General features: G+C 42.0%; 1 protein-coding gene across 1 annotated transcript; it reads left to right on the forward strand.

Annotated features, from left to right (window-relative positions):
* Positions 1–5,898: 5,898 nt before the first annotated feature.
* Ccr3 (C-C motif chemokine receptor 3) lies at positions 5,899–11,981 on the forward strand. The gene is made up of 2 exons (XM_051140203.1): positions 5,899–6,029; positions 10,841–11,981. Exon 2 carries the CDS (start codon positions 10,852–10,854, stop codon positions 11,929–11,931), a length of 1,080 nt encoding a protein of 359 aa, XP_050996160.1. The 5' UTR covers positions 5,899–6,029; positions 10,841–10,851; the 3' UTR covers positions 11,932–11,981.
* Positions 11,982–26,128: the final 14,147 nt, after the last annotated feature.

The following is a 26,128-nucleotide window of genomic DNA, read 5'->3' on the forward strand; positions in this document are numbered from 1 at the left end:
CTACTGTTCTGCTGAAGGAGCATAGCAATAAAATGATCCCTAACGACATTCTTCTGTACCCGTAGACCAATGAAGCACTCAGCAGAGAGCGGTTAGAATACTCGGCCTTAAATGGAACTTCTTTATCCAATCCCCTTCCTCTGGGCTCAGGGAACTGTGTAGAAGAGGAGGGGGAACGATTTTAAGAGCCAGAGAGGATAGATAACACCAAAGAGACAGTATCTCTCATATACAATAAGCCTGATGCAGACATGGCAGCGCCCAGGGGGTCTGCACATGTTCAAATCAGATGGGATTCTACCACTGAGAGGGAGAGTAGACACAGGCTTCTACCCCTAACCAAGAAATTATCTGCAATCGACACCTGCTTGTAAAGGAAAATCGTGTTCTCCAGTGGATTTTCACTGGGTATATTAACCACACTTCAGAATAGACCCAGAGGTCAGCAGTAGATGGTCAACACAAAAGGAATGCAATGGTATTTTTGTAGATGTTAAAAAATTTCATATTGCTTTGTTTGAACATTTTTGTTTTTACATTTTGTCTATGTTTCCAGTCTTGCGTGTTTATGAGTTTTGTTGTGTTTGTGTTTCTTGTTTTAATTCTGTTTTGTTTGCCTGTTTGTTTGCTTTTTAAAGAAAGGGGAAGGTGAGAAAGGTCTGTGAGAAGTGAAGTAGGGGAAGTGATAATCAGAATACATTGCATAATTAAGAAAAAAAAAAAAAACAAGAACCATTTAAAACCTCCAGTGGAGGGAGAAGACACCAAGCTGCCCATAAAACCTTCAACCCAAAATTTGTCTTACCTACAAGAAGTGTAGGGATTAAGATGGAGCAGAGATTGAGGGAATGGTAAATCATTGACTGGCTGACCTTGAGACCCATGCCTTGGGAGAGAGCCAACCCCTGACATTGTTAATGACTCCGCTGTGCTTGCAGACAGCAGCTCAGAATAACTGTCCTCTGCTAGTCTCCGTCCAGCAGCTGATGTAAACAGATGCAGAGACCCACAGCCAAACAATAGGCCGAGCTCAGGGAGTTTTGTGGAAGAGTGGGAGGAAGGATAGAGGGAGCCAGAGGGGTCAAGGACACCACAAGAAGACCAACAGAGTAAACTAACCTGGGCCCATGGGGCCTCACAGAGACTGAACCATCAACCAAAGAGCTTGCATGGCTGGACCTAGACCTCTACACATATGTAGCAGGTGTGCAGCTTGGCCATCATATAGGTCCCCTAACAATGGAAGTAGAGGCTGTCTATAACTCTGTTGCCTGCCTCTGGATCCCTTCCCCTAGCTGGGCTGCCTTGTCTGGCCTCATTGGGAGGAGATGTGCTTAGTCCTCTGTGGCTTGAGGTGCCAGGGATGGTTGATACCCCTTAGGGGCCTCCCATTCTCTGAGAAGAAGAGATGGGAATGGGGGAGAGGTGTGTGAGGGTGGGACTGGGAAGAGAGGAGGGAGGGGGCTGAGATCAGGCTGTAGAGCCCATTAAAGAATAAAAAACAAATAAATTTTTAAAAGAAGGAAAAAGGACAAAGCAAACAAAAAGTGTATCCAAGGGTAGGAGTAAAGAAACTGCCTTATTTTTAGAGCAGTTCCATCATTTTGCATTCTTGCTAGCTTAGCATGAGCATTCCAGTGAGGGTGAAGGAATCTGAGTGCAAGGGAATGTTCCGTATTTGACTATAGCAGCATTGCAAGGGAGTGTGTAGCTGTCACATTTATTGAATTGTACACTCAAATGTGTACAAATAAAAACTGTTTGGAACTAGGGATATTAAAAACAAACAAAACAACTTTGTTTCAAGTGCCAGGAAATGCTTCTTATTCCCTCTTTTGTTTTCCTACAGGGTCCATAAATCTAAGTGAAGACAGTTTTGTTTTAAAATATTTTAATTACTTAAAAAAACCTTATGTAGTAGTCTCCTTACAGAAATCCTCCAATGTTGTTAAATCTCTACAACTTCCTAGGAATTACTACAGTCTGAAGATGTCAGCTTCTTAGTTTCTTCTTTACAGAGGGGTCATTCGGCAGCTGGCATTTCTTATCAAGTTTCTGCTCTGTGCTCAACCTTAGCTACAATTTTCACTGCCCTGAGTGTCATATGCTGGTGACTTGGGCGAGATTGGGATGAGCACGTGTCTCGTTTGACTGGCTCTAAGCCTGTATGTAGCATCTCGTCACATCAATGGTGAGAAAGCAGTCTAAATTTTGGCCTCACTATTTATTCGTGTGTGATTGTAGTTCCCTTAGCTGCAGTTAGGAGACTACCAGACCTTGCTTCTCCTTGAGGTCCTTTGCACCAGTGTTATCCATGGAGGCAGACAAGGGACTATAATAACCCTAGTATAAGAAAAGTTGGTATGTTTGTCTTAAAATGTCTGTATAAATGCTCTGAAAGTTCCCAACACATATCTAAAATAAGATGGCAATCATTTTGTTACTCCAAACCTTCAGTCATTCCTCAATGTCTGTAGAATCTACTCCACTTGCTTTAACCCTTTATAATCTAGTTAAGTTTCATGTTCAATTTTATCTCTATATGCTCCATTTCAAGCTCCTCTACCGCGGCCAGGTCCATCTTGAAATGTCATCAGCCATTTGTTGATGCCTCACTGAATGCAGAGATAGAAGTTCTTTGGGACTGTGGGGGATGAAGTAGCAGCAGTGGTCCCACAGAATCCCATCTTTTATGGAACAGACCTTCCGGTAGTTCTGAATTATGGCGCTTCGGAGTCTGCATCTTCCTAATGGATGGATGGACAGACAGACAGGTCGGCATGTGGATACATTTGTTTGAGTCACTAGCTTTTAAGCCCCAGTATCAGGACTCATGGGTAAGTGTCCCCTAATGTCATGTGAATGCCTAACCTCAGACAAGGACAGCTCCCCTTAGCTCCCTGCTGCGGAAAGTCTATCTACCCTTCCAGAAACTTCCCCTCCCTCTGTCACATGAAGTTCTATGTATGTTAGAGACTCTTGTGTTGTTGTGAAAACTTTCCAGTTTCATTGGCCAGCAAGGACATGTTTTCTGAACTCCTCAGAACTTTCATTTGGTGTTTCATACATTCATTTAGAACATATTACATTATATCAGAATTTAAGCATATGACATGAGTCACTTATACACACAGATTGGCACTTGGTCCAAAGTCGTTTATTTCTCATAAATAATGAGAAATATGAATCATGACTGCAAAATACATATGTATCACTTTAACAAAAAGAGTGAAGACACAAAGAGGTTTCACAGTTCTAAGCTCATGCCACTATTGAATGATAAGGAAGAAAGATTGAGAGGTTAGGAAGATGGCTCAGCTGGCAAAGTGAGGACCTGCGTTTGGGTCTTCAGCATCAACATGGAAAACCAGGCATGATGGCTCATACCTGTAATTTCAGCATGGGAAGGGAGAGGTGGGCAGATCCCTAGAGCTCACTGGACAGTCAGTCTAGTCAAGCTTGTAAATGTTAGAGTCAGCCAATCCCTGTCAGAAGAAGATAAACTGAAGTTCCTAGAAAAAGCCACACCCATGTTAACGACCCTGTCTATAAAGGCTGATTGGTTAGAAATTCATAATTGCAGAGAGTTCGAATGTTCCGTGTATCCAAATCACTTTAGTCCCATTAATAGTAATTAATTCCCAATTTCTGTGTCTGACTTAAGATTTTTGTCACTATCAGGTGAAGCTTTTTGGACACCAACTACCATCAACCTATAATCTAAGAATGTCATCAAATAGCACCCGAGACCTATAGCAGAGATTTCCCCAGTTTGCTGTAACCAGTCTACATGATACTCTCATCAACATATTTCAAAAGTGCTTCGATTTATGACTTAATTTTGTTCTGTAACTATAAAAATGTCACTAAATCATGTTATTTATGATGACCTGAATCCATGATCCTGGGCCATAGTCACTCATACTTGCCTCTAGAATAAATTATATGCAAGTTTCCTTGAGATGAAAATTATGTTTTGCATTGAAATGATCACAAAGGGAAAGGCTATTTAGCCAGTGCAAATAGGCTATATCAAATGTACAGCGTATATTTGATTAAAACAGTGTGTTATTAGTCAGAGTTCTCCAGAGAAGCAGACTCTTAGGGTTAAATCAACTTATGTTAGAATAGTAACAGTTATCTCACAGCTGACAGTGCTTTGAGCCTTTGTAGCTTCTCAGTCCGTGAGGCTTTAAGCAGGTCCTGGAACTGCTGGTCCTTAGTTGATGGTGGAGGCCTGGGAATGCTGATTCTGATATCAATGAAGGGATCTGCAGCAGTTAGAGTAGTTCAACAGTGTTTGTCTCAACGCTGGAGAGGGCATCAGCCTGTTAGTGCTCAGTCCACATGCTCAATCTGGCCCCGAGAACATGGACGGTTCCTGGAAAGCCACTGGCCCATAGTCAATGACGGAAGCCAGGGAAAACTTGTCCTGACATCACCAACAACAGGGTAAATTACCTTAGCGGAAAAGGTAACGGTAAGGCCAAGAGAGCCAAGAAAACTAACCTTCCTTCTGCCGCGGCCTTTTGAAATATCTGAGCTGCTACAAGAAGGTTTGAGCCCACAGGTGGGTTGCTTTCCCCACATCAATTAAGGAAGTCAGGAAACTTTTTTCAACCGAGGCTCCCTACGTAGCAATTCTAGTTTCTGACAAGTGTATGTTAAAAGAAACTATCACCAATAGTTGTTAAATGTCTGGTTCGCTGTTATTTAATACTACCTGAATACTCTTGGTATTTTATTAGATGTTGGTCCCCAAGTTATGGTTTGAATAGGAAATGTACCCCTGTAGGCTCACTTGTTTGAACACTTGGTTTTTAGCTGGTGGTGCTGTTTCGAGAAGCTTGGAACCCTTTGGACTAGGTGGCACCAGTGGGTTGCTGGGGTGATTCTGGAAGTTCGTGCCTCCTTCTGGCTCCAGCTCCAGCTCTGTCTCCTGATTGGAGATGTGAATTCTGCTATGCCTTCTCAATTATGAGATAGAAAAAAACCCTTCATGTTTTAAGAATTTTCTGTCAGATATTTTATCACAGGAATAAGAAAAGTCTAAAACACCCATAATTCAATAGATTCCTTATAGTAAGAATTAAGCTCTTCTCTTGTTTCTATTCTCTTTCTTCCTCTCTATTCATTTTCTTTCTCCTCCCTTATGAATATCTAACAAGACTTGGTGAACTCATTGATCTGCCAGTCAGTCAGTGTGTCAGAGACTACAGCATAGAGTTGGCACTGTTCCCATCAACATTAGGTGAATGGCTCTAGTGTGCGGCATCACAACAGGTCCCTGGGGATGTCAGCACCTAGGGAAGAGATGTTCCTAGCCCTGGGAGCCATGGCATAGTGGAATTGAACCTACATTTTACATTGGTTGAGCTCCGCACTTTACATAGAAACTCTATGTGTTTACCTTAATTGACTTTATGACAGCTTTAGGAAATAAATATGTGTTGAAGTTATAAAGGAGAAAACTAGGGTTCAGCAAGGCCCGCTCAGTGATAACCCTAAGGCCATGCAGCGGTGGAACCACAGCTAAAGTGCAAATTCATGTCTTCGTGAGTTGCCAAAACCTTTACTGATGTTCTTTGCCCTCATGATTTTCAGTCTCTCCCAGAAAATTTGCTGTTCTCACCCTTCCCTTCAGGGGAAATCCCCATGCTGCTCTTCCTCCAGCCTGCCCGTGGGTTCAAGTGGTGATTATTGCAAAGTTGTCACCAGCACATTACATCAAAAATGAGCCAAATGGGTAAAGAGCTGCAAGAGAGCTGCTGAGTGCAGTGTCCATCCCCAGATAGCTCAGAGGTCACACTGAGGACCGAGTGCCTGCAGTAAATAACAGAAAGGAAGAACTGTAGCAAGTTGATATCTTTCTGAAAACTTGCAAAACCTGAGGAGCTAGCCTTTTTAAAACAGGAAGCTGTGCTGTTTACTACCTGACTGCACATGTAATCAAATATTATCTCCACCTCATCGGCAGTGAGACCTGAGCTACTACTGGACTCATAAAGGGCTTAGAACATAATCACCAGGTATTGTTTCTTCTTTTTGTTCTTTGTTGGACAAGGACATGTTAAAATTCAAACAGATGTTTCTTAGAAAATAATTCCAAGTAGGCTAGGAAAGGAAAAAATGGATGTATTAGTTCAGGTAGGTGGAAAAAATAGCTTCCAGAAGCTCTCTTGCTTCCAAGAGGGTGGTGGCATATAGTGACTTAAGGGCAACATGAGGTAGAGTGAGAAGTCAACTCTAAGTCAGGTTACCAGGTAAAGTGGTTGGTGCTTGCCTTGGTGTCTTCCTGTCTGTGTGGATTAGGTTGGCCGGGTGCCTTTGGTGGATCTTTATTAGAAGATCAAGACAGAAAATTTCATTTAGCCTTTTGAAAAACCTTAGTTTGGCTGAGGTTAGAAGCGAACTGGTTTTGGTGAGTGCTTTGAGAGAGGGTGGTGGACTTTAGTTAAAAATAGAGCAGTGATTCTCAACTTGTGGGTTGCAACTCCTTTGGGAAGTGGAATGTCAGATGTCATGCATATAATATATTTACATTACAATTAATAACAGTAGCAAAATTACAGCTAAGAAGTAGCAATAAAATAATTTTGTGGTTGGGGGTCACCACAACATGAGGAACTGTACTGGGGTAGAAGACCCTCTTACCACTTTCAGAAGATGGCAATAATTATACTGAAGCCTGCCGCTGAGTAATCCTCCTGGAATAAGAAATGTGAGTCTCTATAACTCAATAAGAAAGGAGCAAATATGCTCAGCAGAATACTAAAGAGCACAGTCAATGCATAGACAAGGAAATATGATGAGTAATAATTACAACATACAAAATCCCTCAGCAATGAGCAGAACGGTAATAATAATAAGACAGCTCTGTATCTACCTATTTGGCCCAGTGACTTTCTTGTTTTAGTTCTTTTCCATCTTGATGGACGCTTTCCAAAGCTGGCACCATCACCTACAGTGTTAAGAATTTATTGTTGTTATACATTTCCTGGAAGCAATTTGGTAAAATGCATCAAAAGTTTTGGAAATGTTATTAGAGTTTGAAAATGTGTATTGGTGTATGTAGTATAAGTAAATAAGTTTTAAAACAGAGATGTTCGCTGCTGCATTACTTACAAAAGGACAGATTGGGACAAACTTCATTCACCATTAAGATGCTGATTAAATAATCATGGAGCCTACCTAATATATTGGACCTATTACAAATTATATTTCAAACCATTTTAACCACATGAGATCAGGATGTTTAAATAAGTAACAGAAGGCAATATAATATGTGTTTCCAATTACAATGTGCATAGCACCTAGGAGAGGCGCAGAGTGTGTTTTTTGGTATGCTCACTAGAAACCCTTGGGCTTAGCAAGCGGAACATACTGGTAACGCTTGGTCCTATCATGCTGATTACATTACTTTGGCAGCACAGATATTTTTTCCTATGAAAATATATTCTTTATGACCATCTCAATAAACTAAATATCATCAATCTGTATTCAAAGGTATTTGCCACATTTGAAGCACCTGCTATTAAAAGACAATGACAAACTTTAATCTCCAGGAAAGGAGTTAGTAAAAGTCCTTGTCAGGTGCGTGAAGCCAAGGCAGTCAAGATGAGCTGACTACACTTTGAGATTTAGAACGCTTGACTGAGTAGGGTCCAGGTCAACAATGCAGTACTTAGCCACTCATCTAACTCAAACAACAATTGGAAGTTCCAAAGCAAATCTACAACGATATGCAGATGAGAAATACTTGTCCCTTATGGCAGAGGTGAATTGAATTTCTTAAATAATCAAAGACTTTGAGAAAATCAACATGAGATAGAAAATTATTTTGATGAGACATAAAATTTTTTTTATTTTAAAGAAGAAAAAACTTAAGAAGAAACTCAGAATTGCTATTCTTACTGCATAGGAATTTATTGAGATAACTCAGCCACGAGTCTCTGTGTCTGTCCCCTCTTGTCCCTGTATTACCTTTTCATTCCCTCCTCACCCCACTTAGGCCTTTGGTCTCTTCGCTTCTCATTTTGAGATAATCTTCAAATAACCTCTGAGACAGAACAAGAAAAAATATGAATTACAATTTTAATATTAAAATTAGAATATGAAGAAGCATATGCAATATTGAGCTTCCTCATTTTCTGGAAAATAATGTAAAGGTTAAGACTTTTTGTTCAGGGCTGGGAGTGGAATTCAGGGCCTAGAATATAAGCAAGAACTCTATCACTGAGCTGCATTCTTAGCAAGATGAATAATTGTAATTCATATTTTTAACTAAAGCACCAAGAAACAATAATGGAAACAAGTTTGTACACGTGTCAGGAAAGTAAGGTACATTGTTGGTAAGGTAAATGGTGAAGTTGTATTTTATGGAGAAGACGAATCATCTTGTTCTGTTTGTAGACAGACCCAAACATCTATCTGTGTGGGAGCAAAACTTATCACAGTTTTCAAATGGTCACAGGACTCGATAATTTGTGTAGAGAACCTTAATTTCCCATTCTTGAGGATAGAAATGTTAAAATGTCAAGTATATGATATTATTTTCACATGGAAGATTTACATCTTGTTTTTAAGAAATGAGGGGAAGAGTCATTCTTTTCTTGAACGAAGGCCATTTTGTTTGGAGAAATACGAAGTAAAAAGAACCTTTTTAAAATTAACATTTTTGTAATCATGTATAGATGACTAAATAGATATAGACATAGTTTTAAAGGACAGAAAGCAAGGGGGAAAAAAACCAAAATCTAGTTTTGCATTTGTACAACTTTGATATTAAGGCGTAAAGTTTCCTAAAATCAGTCCAACTTTAGATAACTGAGCAGTGAGCAAGCAGAGTGTGGATTTGCTGCCCTTCATGGCATTCCTGCCTTGTCTGCTTTTCTTAGTTTTCTGATGGAGTCAATAGTCTGTAGGAAATCCGGCACCAGCCCTCCAGCTCTTGGTCTAAAAGATAAGTTGTATTAGAAAATCCCTTTCCCGGGGCTGGGGAGACGGCTCCTCATGTAAGACCATTAGCTGCTATCGCAGAGGACTGGGGTTCAATTGCCAGCATCCACATGACAGCTCACAACCTTTTGTAACTCCCGTTCCAGGAGATATGACACCCTCATACAGACATATGCAGTCAAAACATCAATATACATAAAATAAAAAGAAAGAAAATCCCTCTCTTGTACCCTCCAGATGATCATTTCTTTTGTGAAAGAGAAGCTTTCGGGATACCATTGCTTACCATAGCACTACCAAAAGCCAGAGAAGAGAAGAGTCATCAAAAATAGAATAGACAGCTGGGCGTGGTGATGCATACCTGTAATCCCAGCACTTGGGAGGCAGAGGCAGGTGGATCACTGTGAGTTTAAGGCCAGCCTAGTCTACAAAGTGAGTCCAGGACAGCCAATGCTACACAGAGAAACCCTGACTCAAAAAACTATAAATAAATAAATAGATAGATAAATAAATAAATAAATAAAATAATAGAATAGACACCAGAAGCAGTTGAACAGAAGCAACAGGAAGGGAGCCTACCATAGAGGTCCTGAAAGACTCCACCCAGCAGGGGATCCAAGCAGATGCTGAGACACACAGCCAAACTCCAGGGTGGAGCATGGAGAGTCTTAACAGTTGGGGAACAGAAGGACCTGGAGGGGTCAGGAGCTCTACAAAGTGACCAATGGAGCCAACAAATCCCAGCGGAGGAGGGGGTACTGCAGCGACTGATGCACCAACCAAGGACCATGCATGTTGAGGACCTAGACCCTCTGCTCAGATGTAGTCCATAGGCACACAGTCTCCTTGTGGGTCCCATAATATAGCGAGTAGGGACTACTTCTCACATGGACTCTGGCCCCCCCACATTTCTTACTTCCCCCTGGTGGGGAAGCCTTGCCAGGCCACAGAGGAAGAGGATACAGGCAGTCCAGATGAGACTTGACAGGCTGAGGTCAGATGTTAGGGGAGAAGGCTCCCTTTCTGAGGACTAGGGGAGGGAGGGGGAGGGAATGAAGGAGGGACGGTGGGGTCAGGAGGCAATGAGGGAAGGGGGCTACAATCAGCATGTAAGTGAATAAATTGAAAAAAAAAAAAGAGTCATCAAGGAAAATGCTCCTTAAGATTGTACCTACTTCAAGGCTTAATAAATAATAATAATAATAAAACAATAACTAAATAAATAGCTACATTTAAAATCATTATATTTAAATTACTGACAAAAGGATTGTATCTATGTAAAAATTAAAACTCTACCAAACTTAAACCTACTTGTTAGAGAATTTCAGATAAAATACTGTTTCAGTAAGCATCAGTTCCCCATTAAGTATTTTGTACATGTTCATCAAAGAGGTGGTTATCATTACTAGTACCACAAATATTTTGCAATTTATATGAAGATAATGATTTTGAAAGCCAGCATATATAAGATAGAAATTCCAAAATGCCTTAAAATATGCAGTAATGATAATAATTACATTTTTGCATGGAAATATAATTATTATTTTCATTCACTTCATGCTTCAGTTCAAAACTCTGAATTTCCTCCTCCAAATACTTTCAGAAATTAATATTTCCATTCATTACCATCACCCATAACATTTCTGGTTTTTTCCTATTATGAATCACGATGCCTTTAAGAACTGCAGGGTTTTGCTTCCTGACCTTTACTCATAGCATTTCACGTATATCTTTTGAAACATGTACTTAGCAGATTCTGACTTGAGTTTCCTTAATGAATAATCAAGTAATATGTTTCATATAGTTGTTTCGTTGTTGTTGCTTTAAAAAATATTTTTTTTCAAAAAAATAAAATATATATATATGTTTTTTTCTATCACAGAGGCAAGTGGAATGGCTCTGTACACAAATGAAAGCCAGACTGTGGTTGAAAGCTTTGGGACCACACCTTATGAATATGAGTGGGCACCACCCTGTGAGAAAGTCAGCATCAAAGAGCTGGGGTCATGGCTGCTGCCTCCACTGTACTCACTGGTGTTCATCATTGGTCTCCTGGGCAACGTGGTGGTTGTGTTGATCCTCATCAAGTACAGGAAGCTGCAAATTATGACTAATATCTACCTGCTCAATTTGGCTATTTCTGACTTGCTTTTTCTCTTTACTGTCCCATTCTGGATTCACTACGTTGTGTGGAATGAGTGGTGTTTTGGCCATCACATGTGTAAGCTCCTCTCTGGGCTTTATTACCTGGCCTTGTACAGTGAGATCTTCTTCATCATCCTGATGACAATTGACAGGTACCTGGCCATCGTCCATGCTGTGTTTGCCCTTCGAGCCCGGACTGTGACTTTTGCTACTATCACCAGCATCATCACCTGGAGCTTGGCAGGACTGGCAGCATTCCCTGAATTTCTTTTTTATGAGACCCAAGACAGCCCTGGCGAGTCTCTCTGCAGTCCTCGTTACCCAGAGGGTGAAGAAGAGAGCTGGAAGCGTTTCCACGCTCTAAGGATGAATATCTTTGGTCTAGCTCTTCCTCTCCTCGTCATGGTTGTCTGCTACTCAGGAATCATTAAAACTCTGCTGAGATGCCCCAATAAAAAAAAGCACAAGGCCATCCGGCTGATTTTTGTTGTCATGATAGTCTTCTTTATTTTTTGGACCCCTTACAACCTGGTTCTCCTTCTCTCTGCTTTTCACAGTACATTTTTGGAGAACAGCTGTCAGAAGAGCACACACCTGGACCTGGCCATGCAGGTGACCGAGGTGATCGCCTACACCCACTGCTGTATCAATCCAATCATCTATGCCTTTGTTGGTGAGAGATTTCGGAAACACCTTCGGCTCTTTTTCCACAGGCACGTGGCGATCTACCTGGGGAAATACATTCCATTCCTTCCTGGTGAGAAAATGGAAAGAACCAGTTCTGTCTCCCCGTCCACTGGGGAGCAGGAAATCTCTGTGGTGTTCTAGCTGGGCAGAGAAAACTCGCCTACCTTACATGGACTGGGAGATGAAGCGAACACATTGGGTCAACCACAGTGACCTCTAGGCCAGTCATTGCTACTTTCTATGCAACATTGATGCTCTCAACGGCCTTAAAATCGCACATACTAACTGCAATGTGTTCTCATGTACCCCAAGGTCATCACCAGAGGCCATGAGCTGGCCAATGTCACCAAACATGAAAATGGTAGCTTTTCTTGAGCCTCTGAAGAGCTATATATGTTCTGAGTCACTTAAATGTTACTCTATTTAGCACAAGTAGGGAGGTTTAAAATTTTTTCAAACATCTTGTTTAGCTATCTTTTGAAACCAGTGAAATGTTTCACAAAACGCATTTACTTAATTTCCTAACGTAAGTAGCATTTTTTCTCTTTCTTGATGAATAGCTTTCTTTTTACTCTTGATTATTATCTGTATATGGACAATTGCTCTCGCAGGAAACTGGATTTTGTGTCTTCTTTAATCATTCTTAAAAGTCATATGAATTCCTACTCATGTCAAGTTGTCATATTTTCCATTAGTGACTGAGATCACCCTGGAAGAAACACATTGTCCTCCTCAACGCCAGTTTCCTATTGAAAATTAAGCTGGGGCCTTCTGTGCTGAGGATTCCAGGTGCTCTAGCTCAATTGCTCTAGACTTGACACCATAAGCACCTGGAGGCTGTACCGGCACATGGACAGATGACTCCTATTGTTACAGAAGAGTAGAGATTTGGAGACAGCCATTAAGATTAACACATAAATTGAGACTGGAAACTCTTTTCCATCTGGTCTCACATAGCAAATAGAGAATGTACAAGAAAAATCTATGATATTATACAGAGAAAGTTGGCACTGTGCAAGTAACCCATGAATAATAAGAATTCTTATGGTACTTTGGGTGTCTGTCTTTTTCCAGATTATTAGCCTCCTTTTACTCTCAGGACTGCCTTTTTAATCTTTCTTAGTAAGCTGCCTCTATTTCAATAATTTTCTATATGTTCCTGGTCAGATTCATTATTCTGGTGCATGAGACCCTAAAAACCCCACGTGGTGTTCTTTGGATCCAGATGTGTGCTTATAACCCCACCTAGAGCTTATGACTCATGTTTGAAGTGAGGTTCCCAGTGGCGGCCATGATCCTTGGAAAAGACCACACTTTCACAGCTGTTGTAACGATTATGCTTTCAGAGACTTGGCGATCAAAACTGAGGATTTCACAAGTGTGTGGGAGAGACATATGGGCCCACTGGATATCTATGATAAGGTTATCTGCTATTATGGCCAGCCTATAAGATATGCTTGCTAGTCCATTTGAAGTGGATCACTGTAGTAGGAACTTCTAGTCTATCAATTTAATTCTTATGAGCTTTTCTTGATCACCTGTATTTAGTACCCTGGTCTAGAAGCTGTGAGTAACACAAAGATGAATGCAGAAACAATGGAGTGGAAATGGCTCAGGTCCCTTTCTCTCATTCTTTTCTTCTCCTTGTTTATAGATTCTTGGGGATGTAAGTTCTAAGGTTTTACTTAACTTGTGTTTGTAATACAGCATTTTTTCTTCTGGATATAACCTGATCACCTCATGATTATTTTGAAGTAGGGACTACCTTGATCTAGTAGCCATGGCAATGATTTGGACAGAAGAAAATAGAGGTAAATTGGTCAATAGTGATGCTATTGGAGCTACTGGTACTCCACAGTGGAAGGAAATCTAGGGTCACAGGACCCTCACCTTGGATTCTAACCATTACTCTCTCCTGCCCCAACTTGCACATCATCTTGTGAGACGCTACAGATACATAAGAATGGAAAACTTACTTGAAAGTGTGACCCCATGACTGAGTTTCCATGAGGCCATCATCCATGATGGGATCAAACTTTTTGATGACACAGCGTTTGGTGGGTAACTCTCACTCTTTTAATTAGCCCTTCAATAATGCTCTGTAAGTAGGTTCAATAAACTCATTTTTTTTTTTTTGCTAAGTTGAACTTTGATGGAATCATTGTTTTGGTCTATCATTTGGTCCCTTTCTTGGGTAAGTACATGTTTGTTTAAAAAGTTAATGCAACAATCTGTCATTTTCCAGAGAAAATGTAGACAGTGTGGCATAAACCTGCCAGGTTCCCATCTAACCCTGCCCATTTAAGTTACAGGGATGGCATGTAAAAACACTGCTTTGGGTTAAGTGAGGAATCCAAGGTGTAAGAAAAACATAAACCTTGTCCTCATAGCACCTCAGTCAAGTAGGATAAATTAAGAAAGAAACAAAGGAATCCATGGTAGACATTTTGTGCTATGCCTAGGTCAGACAGGGACAGATCATTTACTTGAGTAAAGAATGACTTAGTGGAAGAAAGGGCTTCTGAACAGGTCTGTGCAGAACAGGAATGATTTGGAAAGATTTAAGCAAGGATTTGTAGAATGCTCAGTTCAACTGGAGGAGGGTGTGGGCACTTCATGAGTGGAAAGAAATAGAGGATGGACAGATCAAGATGGGTCATGACTTTCAGTCTAAGGATCTCGAGCTTTGTTAAGAAGGTGAGAAAGGCTATTGAAAAGTGTAGCTCCGGGAGACAATACACTCAACCCTACACATTAAGAAGCTATAGCAAGATAGCTGTGTGGGGGAGGGAGGAGTAACAAGAATGGGGACCAGGTGAAGGGAGAGCTAGGGTGGGCTGTGGGGTACAGTGGGAGGGGGAGGACCAGGAAAGAGAATGAAAATCAGTAGGGGAGCATCTCTGGGACAGAGGAGGCCCCTGGGAGTTGAGATCCTTAACAGTGGGGGACATGGAGCCTGAGTCTCCACCTCCGTAGCCAGATTGGACTTCCACTGGAGGGAAGGGGACACCAACCCACACATAAAACCTTTGACCCAAAATTTGTCTTGCCTACAAGAAGTGTAGGGATTAAGATGGAGCAGAGATTGAGGGAATGGTAAATCATTGACTGGCTGACCTTGAGACCCATGCCTTGGGAGAGAGCCAACTCCTGACATTGTTAATGACTCCGCTGTGCTTGCAGACAGCAGCTCAGAATAACTGTCCTCTGCTAGTCTCCGTCCAGCAGCTGATGTAAACAGATGCAGAGACCCACAGCCAAACAATAGGCCGAGCTCAGGGAGTTTTGTGGAAGAGTGGGAGGAAGGATAGAGGGAGCCAGAGGGGTCAAGGACACCACAAGAAGACCAACAGAGTAAACTAACCTGGGCCCATGGGGCCTCACAGAGACTGAACCATCAACCAAAGAGCTTGCATGGCTGGACCTAGACCTCTACACATATGTAGCAGGTGTGCAGCTTGGCCATCATATAGGTCCCCTAACAATGGAAGTAGAGGCTGTCTATAACTCTGTTGCCTGCCTCTGGATCCCTTCCCCTAGCTGGGCTGCCTTGTCTGGCCTCATTGGGAGGAGATGTGCTTAGTCCTCTGTGACTTGAGGTGCCAGAGTGGATTGGTACCCCTTAGGGGTCTCCGCTTCTCTGAGAAGAAGGAAAGGGGGAATGGGGGAGGGGAAGTGAGTGTGGGACTGGGAAGAGAGGAAGGAGGGGTCTAGGATCAGTTGGAAAGTGATTAAATAAATAAAAATTTAAAACAAAAAGATATAGCAATACATAGGGGATGGGCTGGAAGCCTCAGAACTATCCAGGGAAGTGAGTTAGGAAGTGAGTCAGGGATGGTGGAAAGTAAGGGTAGCGGATAGTAACAGTTGTGAGGAGCACCCCAAGGATAAGTTGGCCGAGGGACAGCATGAAGAAAAAGTCAGAGCACTAAAAGAATCTATATCTGGAAAAATTAGTATATTGGTCACCTTTGCATTGCTACAGTGAAATATCTGCAGTAATTTATAAACAGAAGAGGTAAATTGAGCTCATGCATCTGGAGATTCCAGGCCAAGACCCAGCAGCTCTAAATTTTGGCCGTCTGGTAACAGTGAAGAGCATGTGTTGGAGAAAACCGCTTACTCTGTGATCCAAGAAGATGATGGGTCCCACAGCTTTTTTTGGAAGCACACTTTCAACGACTAGGACATCCCACTAGACCCAACTGCTTTTCAATAGTGCCATTCTAGGGACCAAGCTGTCAAAATATGGACTCCGACACGCTTGCACACACACACACACACACACACACACACACACACACACACACACACACACTTTTAAACGCACTTACCATCTCCTCTAGAAAACACATGAAACCATTGCCAGTGGCTCTTTAAGCGAAATACAGTTGGCTAAAGAACAGGAAAAATGGGGTGGCCTTTTGTATCTTTTGGATTTTGAGTCACAGGAACACATTTCTTATTAAAAATAAAGTCTTAGAATTGCTAAAAGATAAAAAGTTATGTTTCTGTTTTGATGTTAAGGCCCAAACATCTATCCCAGCAGCCCTGAGGACATTAGAAGTTTCCTCCTATAAATTTACCCTCTGGGCAGGAGACACTGTAAACAGAACAAAGTGATAGCCTACACTAGGAGAAGATCTTCACCAACCCTACATCTGACAAAGGTCTAATATCCAAAATATATAAAGAAGTCGAGAAATTAAACACCACCAAACCAAATAACCCAATTGAGAAATGGGACTCAGAAGTAAACCGAGAATTCTCAACAGAGGAATATCAAAAGGCTGGGAAACACTTAAAGAAATGCTCAACCTCATTAGTCATCAGAGAAATGCAAATCAAAACAACTCTGAGATTCCATCTTATACCCATCAGAATGGCTAAGATCAAAAATTCAAGTGACACCACATGCTGGCAAGGATGTGGAGAGAGAGAGAGGAACACTCCTTCATTGCTGGTAGGAATGCAAACTAGTACAGCCACTTTGGAAATCTATCTGGCACTCTCTCAGAAAACTGGGAATAAGGCTTCCTCAAGACCCAGCTATTCCACTCCTTGGAATATACCCAGAAAATGCTCCAGCACACAACAACATTTGCTCAACTGTGTTCATAGCAGCCTTATTCATAATAGCCAGAACATGGAAACAGCCTACGTGTCCTTCAATAGAAGAATGGATAAAGAAACTGTGGTACATTTACACTATGGAATACTACTCAGCTATTAAAAACAAAGAATTCCCAAAATTTGTGGACAAATGGATGGAACTAGAAATGAACATAATGAATGAGTTAACCCAGAAGCAGAAAGAGTCAAATAGTATATAATCACTTATATCTGGATAGTAGCCCAGGGGGCATGTCCCATGAAAGTCTTCACTCACCAGGAAAGTGGGTCAGAGGGGAGGACATCCTATTGCGACTCTAGGTGAGAGAAGCATGGGAGAATAGGGAAATAGAAGGATCCAGAGGGTCCTAGAAACCTACAAGAAGAACATTATGATGGGTGGATCTGGGCCCAGGGGTCCTGCTCAAACTATGGCACCAGCCAAGGACAATACATGCAGTAAACTTCGAACCCCTACCCAGATCTACCCAATGGACAGGACATTCTCCACAGTTGAATGGAGAGTGGGGTCTGACTTTCACACGAACTCTGGTGCCCCATATTTGACCATGTCCCTTTAATGGGGAGGCCTGGTGGCACTCAGAGGAAGGATAGCAGGCTACCAAGAAGAGACTTGATACCCTAGGAGCATATACAGGGGGAGGAGGCCCCCCTCAGTCACAGTCATAGGGGAGGGGAGTAAGGTGGAAAATGGGAGGGAGGGAAGAATGGGAGGATACAAGGGATAGGATAACTATTGAGATGTAATATGAATAAGTAATAAAATATATTTTTAAAAATTTTACCCTCTGATCTGGAACAACTTATTTTACATCTTTTAGTCCCAATGCCCTCTCTCTAATGGATAATAAAAAAAATTGGGAGAGAGCATCTTTAGTCTCCTGATAGCCCAAGTAGACTCAGACTTTGTTAAATAATCAGAGAGAAGCAGAGCAATCCTGAGCCAGGAAAGAAGCCAGATTGAATAAATCAGCTGGGAGAAGAGTTTGAGCCAGAACAGCTGAGCTGAACTAGCCAGCCCAGAGCTCAGAAAGAACAAATAAGAGTGAGCTTATTAAGCAGTAAGCCTCAGAGGCTGAAAATATTCTAGGTCTAGGTTAGAGCTAGAAACTTCCAGGACTAGGCCTAGATTAGCAGAAAGGGCAGTCAGCCTCCGAGATAACAACTGAGCCAGGAGAATAAAATACCTTTTACATATTGTGCTCAATGCAATTGGTAAGAAAACCCAACATGACTGAAAAGAAAGCCCACTAACTTGCAGAAGCAGAGGACAAGAGACATCTGACCGAAAGCTGCAGAAAGAAATTCACCTGGGATCATCTCCAGAGGAGGATTCAGTTCTTTGAATTAAGCTGGATGCCCAGAGAGGCTAAGGAGACTTCGGAGCACTGGGAGCCTTGAGCCCAGAGCAAGGGATGACTCAGACAGTGAATCACAGTTAGCGACCCCAAAAGACAATTTTAATTATATAGACAGACTTTTCAGTATTAAAAATGGAAAACTCAAAAACAAAACAAAACAAAACAAAACAAACAAACAAAAACCGGGAAACTCTATTTCAGACCCCTTGAAAACAAGGGTAGGAGTTGAGGATATAGAAACATTACTTGAAAAAGCCACTGCAGCACTCATTGCAAATGTGACCAGTGGAGTAGACCCCTCTCTACATCAAGTGCAATCTTTTTATTTTTCCCCTCAAAGATGATTGAAAAAATACCTGTACAACAAGAAAAATTAGCTATGATAATACAAAAGCATGAAAGTCAAGGGATAGAGGAACTAAGAGAACATAAAATGCTTAATTGTGAGCCTATGGTACCTGATGAAACTGACGATCAAGGTAGACAGCCCATTGACAATGGGTAAGAATGGCTCGCTGGCCTGGAGCTGGGCATGTGAGAATGCCTGAATGTCCAGTTTGTGTGTGGATTCATAAAGATCTAATTGTACCTTGAGAAACAGAACCTGGAAATAAGATTAGCTAAAAGACAGTGGACTGTAAACTGGGTGTGGTGATGCACGCCTTTAATCCCAGCACCCAGGCAGAGAGAGGCAGATCTCTGTGAGTTAGGAGGCCAGCCTGATCTATAAAAAGTCACCACTCAAGGAAGAGATGAGGAAATACAGCAATGCAGATGGCACAGAAAGCAGATCCCACTGCATGGAGACAACTTAACTAAACCAGCTGAAGAGGGACAGATAGTCCATCAGACTGGCAGACTGGAAAACCTTGATGCTAAAATGGGCTGTTGCTGAAGGACAGATGATCAGATCTGCAGTTATGGAGGATCATCGCATCAGTGGTTGGGTGGATCTTCATAAGGACATTCGGACTGTTAAGAGTGTGGGATTGGTAATTGTTTCTATTGTAAAATTTAAACTGTATACAATTCCAGTTGGAATACAAGCATACCTTTAATCTAGGAGAAAGGCAAAAAGATCTGAGTTTAAGGCCAGTCTGGTATAGAACAAATATCAGGTTAAAAAAAAAAAGCTTAGGCCTAGGGATAGTAGTACATGCCTTTAATCCTAAACAAAGGTAAAACTCGTTTGTAGAAAGAAGCACCCATGTTTGAAAGTGATGTAATGTCTAATTGAGTGGCAGAAAAGGCAGTGAATCAGAGAAGATTTGACAGAATAGGATATGCCCAACTCTCAAGAGAAGAGAGGAAAGGGAAGCTGCTTAAGAGGCAGTTTTACAGAGAGAGAAGGAGACATTTTACTAGGACAGTAATAGAGAGATGGGTTGCAGAGAGAGAGAGAGAACTCAGGTAACAATGGAATGAGCCAGAAAATGAGAAGCCAGAAAATTAGAGCAGATGGCTGAATTAGTTTGAGGCCAAGTAGTGCAATTCCAGGCCAGGATAGAAGCCATATTAAATAAGTCAGCAAGGAGAAGAGTTTGAGCTAGAACAGTTGAGTCAAACCAGCCATCCCAGAGCTCAGAAATAAGAAGAAATGGTGAGCTTATTAAGCAGTAGGTCTCAGAGGCTGAAAACATTCTAGGCCTAGGTGAGATTGTATGGAGTCTAGAAGCCTCCAGGACTAGGCCGAAGTTAGCAGAAAGAGTCAGTAAGCCTCCCAGACAACAACTGAGCCAAGAGAATAAAGGTTACTTTTACAAACTGATGGCTCAAGTTCTGCAAAGCAGATTTCAGAAAGAAAGGGAGAGATAAGTGAGAAAAATGCATCACCCACATCAGCCGTGGAACCAGGCATGCTTCTATGTGGTAAGGTGCATTGAGGGTGTCACTGCCCTTACGTTCACTTATCCAGCAGATATTTACTTAATGCCTGCCACGCTCTCTGACAAGCCTCAAGTAAACAAAATTGGACACTCTGGACCCTTTCTCAGAAGTTTAGATTCTTTTGCGACTTCAGATAATCATGGGACTTTTTGTACCTCAATGTAAGGTACAAATATATGCAGATATGAGTGCCACGTCCAGCACAGCTCCAGGAACTGACCTGACTGGGGCAACAAGGGAATGAAGAAAGCACAGACAGACAGACAGACACACAGACAGGTGTGTGGGCACAGAAAAGCTGGAGTCAGATGGAGAAGCCATTGCAAGTCAGCTCAATTAGCAGTGCTGACAAGTTGACACCAACCTTTCTCAGCCCAGGTTTTTCCCGTGCCAGCATCCCCTTTCACTACAGTTGTAGTAGAAGATAGTAACACTAGAGGGCACCAGCTAATAACAGTGCCGCGGCCACAGACAGCCCAACACAGAGTGTGCTCCTGTGCCAGGAACGGCAGGCTTTTGTTGATATTACAACATGAAACTTTAGAATACCGACAGCTGTCTTGTCTACTTGTGTTGCCAGACACCAGGAGCTGCTTTTATATCCCCAGGAACTGTGTGACACAAAGACAACAGGAAATAGTGACAAAAGACAGCAAATCCCTGTGTTTCATTTTGGTCAATGCTGGCTTTTCTCTGCGTTATGGCTTTGGTAAGGCTGGTTATAGCTCAAGACCTATAAAATGCCCTGCTTAAGTCAAAATTCAGACTTCCTTCCAAGAGGTCTTACAGGAAGCTAAAATAATGAGTATGCTGAAAATATGTGTGAATAGAAGCTATTGAAGAAAGAAAGAAAGAAAGAAAGAAAGAAAGAAAGAAAGAAAGAAAAGAAAAGAAAAAGCGCCTGCAAAGCCTATCCTCATTTATTGTCTGCTGCTTGTGGACGGATGGAATCTAGACTTTCCAGTATATATGTGCATGAGACTTTTACCTTCTTCCCCTCCCGCCTCTCCTCCTAGTCCTTCCTTCTCCCCTCCCCTCCCCTCCCCCTATGACCCTCTCCTTTTATCCTCAATAGAAGAAGATGCACCCAGTCCTACTACAACTTGATATGTCAAGGCAGGTTAATATCCATGGTAGGTCTCCCCTTCTCTGAGGAGAAAGGGAGGGGGGTCATTGGGGGAAATGAGGTGAGAGGGAGGGCCTGGGAAGAGAAGAGGTAAGGGTCCAAAGGCAGGCAACAGAGTCAGAGACAGCCCCTGCTCTTGCGGTTAGAGGCCCACGCTGCCCATCTCTTACATGTGTGTAGGGGGCCTAGGTCTGTCACCTGGATGATCTCTGGTTGGTGGTTCAGCCTCTGTGGGTCCAGGTTAGTTGATTCTGTAGGTTTTCTTGACTTCTGTAGCTCTTTCGATCCTTCCTGATTTCCCAAGCTCCACCTAATGTTTGGCTGTGGGTCTCGGCATCTGTTTTCTTCAGCTCCTGGGTCAAGCCACTCAGATGAGAGTTAAACTATCCTACTGTCTGCAAGTATAGCAGAATATTAGTGTAGTGTCAGGGGTGGGCTCTCATGGTATGGGACCCAAGTTAGGCCAGTAATTGCTTGACCATTTCCTCACTTTCTGCTCCCTTTTTATCCCTGACTCTCTTATAGGCAGGAAAAAGTGTAAGTTGAAGGGTTTATGGCTAGGTTGGTACCCAGACCCTGCCATTGGAAGTCTTGCCTGGTTACAGGAGGTGACAGTTTCATGTTCCATATCCCCTACTGCTAGGATTTGTAAATAGAGTCAGCCTCATAGATTTCTGGGAGTTTCCATTGTCTTCTAGCTTGTCCCAGAGATACCCCCACTGATTCCAATGCTCTCTCCCACCATCCTCCTCACCATCGATCCCTCCTGTTCCACTTCCCACCTCCCCTCCCACCCAGTTCCTTCCTTCCATCCATCCCAGATGTCTGTTTTATTTCTTCTTCTCAGTGAGGTTCCAGCATTCTCCCTTGGGCCCTACTTGTTGCTTATGTTTTTGGGGGTCTGTGTGTTACAGCATGGTTATTCTGTACTTTATGGCTAAAGTCCATGTATAAGTGAGTACATACCATGTTTGTCTTTCTGGGTCTGGGTTACCTCACTCAGGATGATCATTTCTAGTTCCATCCATTTGCCTGCAAATTTCACAATGTTATAGTTTTTAATAGCTGAATAGTATTTCATTGTAAATGTGCCATATTTTCTTTAAACATTCTTCATTTGAGGGATGTCTAGGTTGTTTCCAGTTTCTGGCTATTACAAATAAAGCTTCTATGAACATAGTTGAGCAAGTGTAATGTCTTTTGGGTTTATTCCCAGGTGTGATATAGCTGGGTCATGAGGTAGCACTATTCCCAATTTTCTGAGGAAAACAACAACAACAACAACAACAACAACAACAAGACTTCCAAAGTGGTTGTACAAGTTTGCATTCTCACCAGCAAAGTGGGGGAGGGGGTGTTCCCCTTGCTCTACATCCTCACCAGCATGAGCTGTCTTTTGGGTTTTTGATCTTAGCCATTCTTGTGGGTGTAAGATGGAATCTCAGAGTCATTTGATTTGCACTTCTGCATGGGAATTTTTAAAAATTATAGACAGGGCTTGTAGCCTTTAATAAACATGGCCCAATTCATAGTCTGAAATTGGACACTGCAACCAACAGCTTCTTGCAATGAAAGAACTGAAGCAGATAGGGAGGCAAAGAAGATTTGTTAGTTAGTCCTATAGGTCATACTTCTGGGGGCAGAGCTTCTTCTAACATTCCTCCTTGTGACTCAGGGCCAACAGTCAATCCAGTACCTCAAAGGAACATATTCTCCCATCTCCCTGCTATCTTCTTGTAAACTCTACTCAAATTGCCCAATTTGAATATGTCAGTTGTTTCCTGCTGGGAGCCTGGGTGGCACAAGGACACGAGTTTTAGCATTGCTCATAAAACATAAACATTAGATTTTGGTCATAAACATTAAAAATTGGTCATAAAAGAGAAAATATGGTAATTGTGAAGCTAAGTGTTCGGGGAAGCCTTCCTGGAAGGAGGACCAGATCTCAAAGGTTAGGACGCTGCACCTTTGTGGAGAGCAGGGTGTGGATCAAGAAGAGACACAGCTGGGAGCAAGGCAGGGGGCGTTTAGAGAGGAACGGCCAGCACAGAACAGGGCAAGTGACCTAGTTCTGGGAATTGTCTAGAATTGAGGGTGCTCTTTGACTGTCTGAATTAAGAATCACAAATGGTAAGAGTGTAAGTTTACCCTGTGGGCCATGGGACATGGCCCCAGGCCCCAGCCCACCATGAATGCAGTGGAATCAGTAGGCCTCCTGGATTTTCTGGACCTGTTTGGTCCAAGGGCAGTGATCCCATCTTGCTCTAAGCTAGACCAATTGGCATGGAAAATGAAGATGGAGGTGGGATGATAGACTGTGGCTTAGAAGGGAACTGCATGGACTACTGGAGCTGAAAAGTGTTTGGAGAGTTGGCTCCTTCATTCTTCGATTCTGTAAAGATACATCCACACCTTTCCTTATAGCCCTCCTTGGTTAAAATCAGGAGTATTGAAGAGGAGGAGGAGGGGGAGGAGAAGGAGGAGGAGGAAGAAGAAAAAAAAGAAGAAGGAGAAAGAAAGAAAGAAAGAAAACATATGCAAATCAGTGTGAGAGAGCAGATTGTTAACACTGAACTTCCAGATAAGGGACAAGTAGATGAATTAGTTGGTAAAAACTGAGCTTTTTCTTTAAATCCTAGCATGGGAAAATGGCCACACATAAAGCCAAGAGATGAAATAGTGTGTTGGCTTGCACCTCCAACTTTGTGTCCCTAGTTAGGAATGAGGATGAGTGGATGAAGAAGCTTTCATTCTTCAGTCTAAGGAGGGTACAGATCATCAGGACCGAAGAGCATAATGGCTTCCCTTGAAGGCATCTAGCAGCTGGTGCCTTTCTGTTACAGTCTGTGTGTTAGACATGTCTTGCAGGCTCGTGTATTTGAATGCTTGGTCTTCAGCTAGTGGGACGGGTTTTTTTGGATGCTACAGAGCAGTGATTGTCAACCTTTCTAATACTATGACTCTTAATACAAATCTTTATGTTGTGATGACCACCAACCGCAAGGTTATTTTTGTTGTTGCTACTGTTATGAATCATAATGTAAATACTGGCGCTTTCTTACAGTCTTAGGTGGCCCCTGTGATTGGGTTGTTCAACCCCCAAAGGAGTTAGGACTACAGATTGAGAACTACTGCGCTAGATCCTTGGACACTTGAGGCCTTCTTAGAGAACATAAGCCATACAGTGTGGGTTGCCAAAGGTTACACCCACTTATTCTGGCCTGTGAACCCTACTTCCGTGTCTTCCAAGATGTGAGGTGTCTCTTCATCCTTCTTCCACATGCCTTCCTCACTGATTGGACAGAAACCACACGCTGAAACAAACTCTTCTTTCCTTAGGTTGTTTCTGTCAGTTATTGTGCTGCAGTGATGAGAAAAGTGACTGACTCATCATAGTGCATACCTCTGTTGTTAGAATATTCTATGCTAAGAATATTGTAAGCCATTCCAGAGTTTCAATTGGCAGGTGTATTAATTATGATATGAGACATTTTTTTAAAAACCTTGCATGAATGTTAAGGCACTGATTGAGAAAGCTGAAGATCAGTGCATCAGGTGTATGTGGTAGGATGCAGAGGGCCAGGATACATGATTTTTATTGCCTTTTTACACAGTGAAGCTTCTGTCTCTTCAGGGAACCGTTTTTCATTAGCATGGGAAAGCAGTTCACTCTATGCCTGACTCTACATTCTTGCTCATTTAAGAAGCAGATAACTTGTAGATCTGAACTCAACTTGACCCACATCCTCAGAGAGCAAAATTGATAACCATAGAGGGAAGGAATTTCCATAAAGAATTACAGGAATAGCCAGATGTGGGGGGCACATGCCTTTAATCCTAGCACTCTGGGAGGTAGAGGCAGGTGGGTTTCTGTGAGTTTAAGGCCAGTCTGGTCTACAAAGTGAGTTCATGGTAGCTAAGGCTCCACAGAGAGACCCTGTCTTGAAAAAAAAACAAAGCAAAACAAAAAAAGAATTAGAGAAATTGGCCAAAAGATTCACATGTATTTTTTTTAAAGATTTATTTATTACATATACAGTATTCTGCCTGTACACCAGAAGAGGGCACCAAATCTCCTTATAGATGGTTGTAAGCCACCTTGGGGTTGCTGGAAATTGAACTCAGGATCTTTAGAAGAGCAAACAGTGCTCTTAACCACTGAGCTATCTCTCCAGCCCACACATGTGTTCTTAACAAAGGTGGCAGAATAGACAATTGGGTTAGGCTGAAGTTTTTTTATTTGACCATTGAAAGTATTGTACCAAGATTAGAAGAACTGCTGCTGAGATCATAGAAGCCTGATCCAAATGCTGGTCATACAAGAAGGATGTGAAAGACCAGGGTTCCTTGAAGTAATCCAGACAAGGATAACATGCTTTTCCTTATACTTTACTCTTTTATAGTTGATAAAACGATAACAAGTTCTCTCAAAGAGAAGGAATTGATTGAATGTCAAAAATAACATATATGTGTTTTATGACATGATATGGAACATAAGAAATGGATTGTGAAAAGGGTTGGAATAAACTTTATTGGCTCATAGAATGGGTAAAGAGAGAGTTAGGAGAGGAATGAAAATATGTGTAAAAATTAAGGAGTAATGCTTTAAAATAGCAAATGCACTTTATGACCTGTACCATTCAACTGAGAGGTAGTTATGTACAGTGAGACACAGGGAGCCTAGAGTGACCCTTGCTATCTAGTTGCTGCCACATGTGTCAGTCCTATCAAGTCATGATTTAGTTCTGCCAACTCAGACAAGACATTCTCTGTTCAGTGTAAACAAGGTTTCTATCCTCGGCTGCCATTTAAACCACTAGTGCTTTAAAGG

The sequence above is a fragment of the Acomys russatus genome, chromosome 32, assembly GCF_903995435.1.
Source record: "Acomys russatus chromosome 32, mAcoRus1.1, whole genome shotgun sequence".
NCBI classification, from domain to species: Eukaryota; Metazoa; Chordata; class Mammalia; order Rodentia; family Muridae; genus Acomys; species Acomys russatus.

What these genes read in the sequence shown, in the direction of transcription:
- Ccr3 (XM_051140203.1), top strand. Translation starts at nt 10,852, where the DNA reads ATGGCTCTGTACACAAATGAAAGCCAGACTGTGGTTGAAAGCTTTGGG.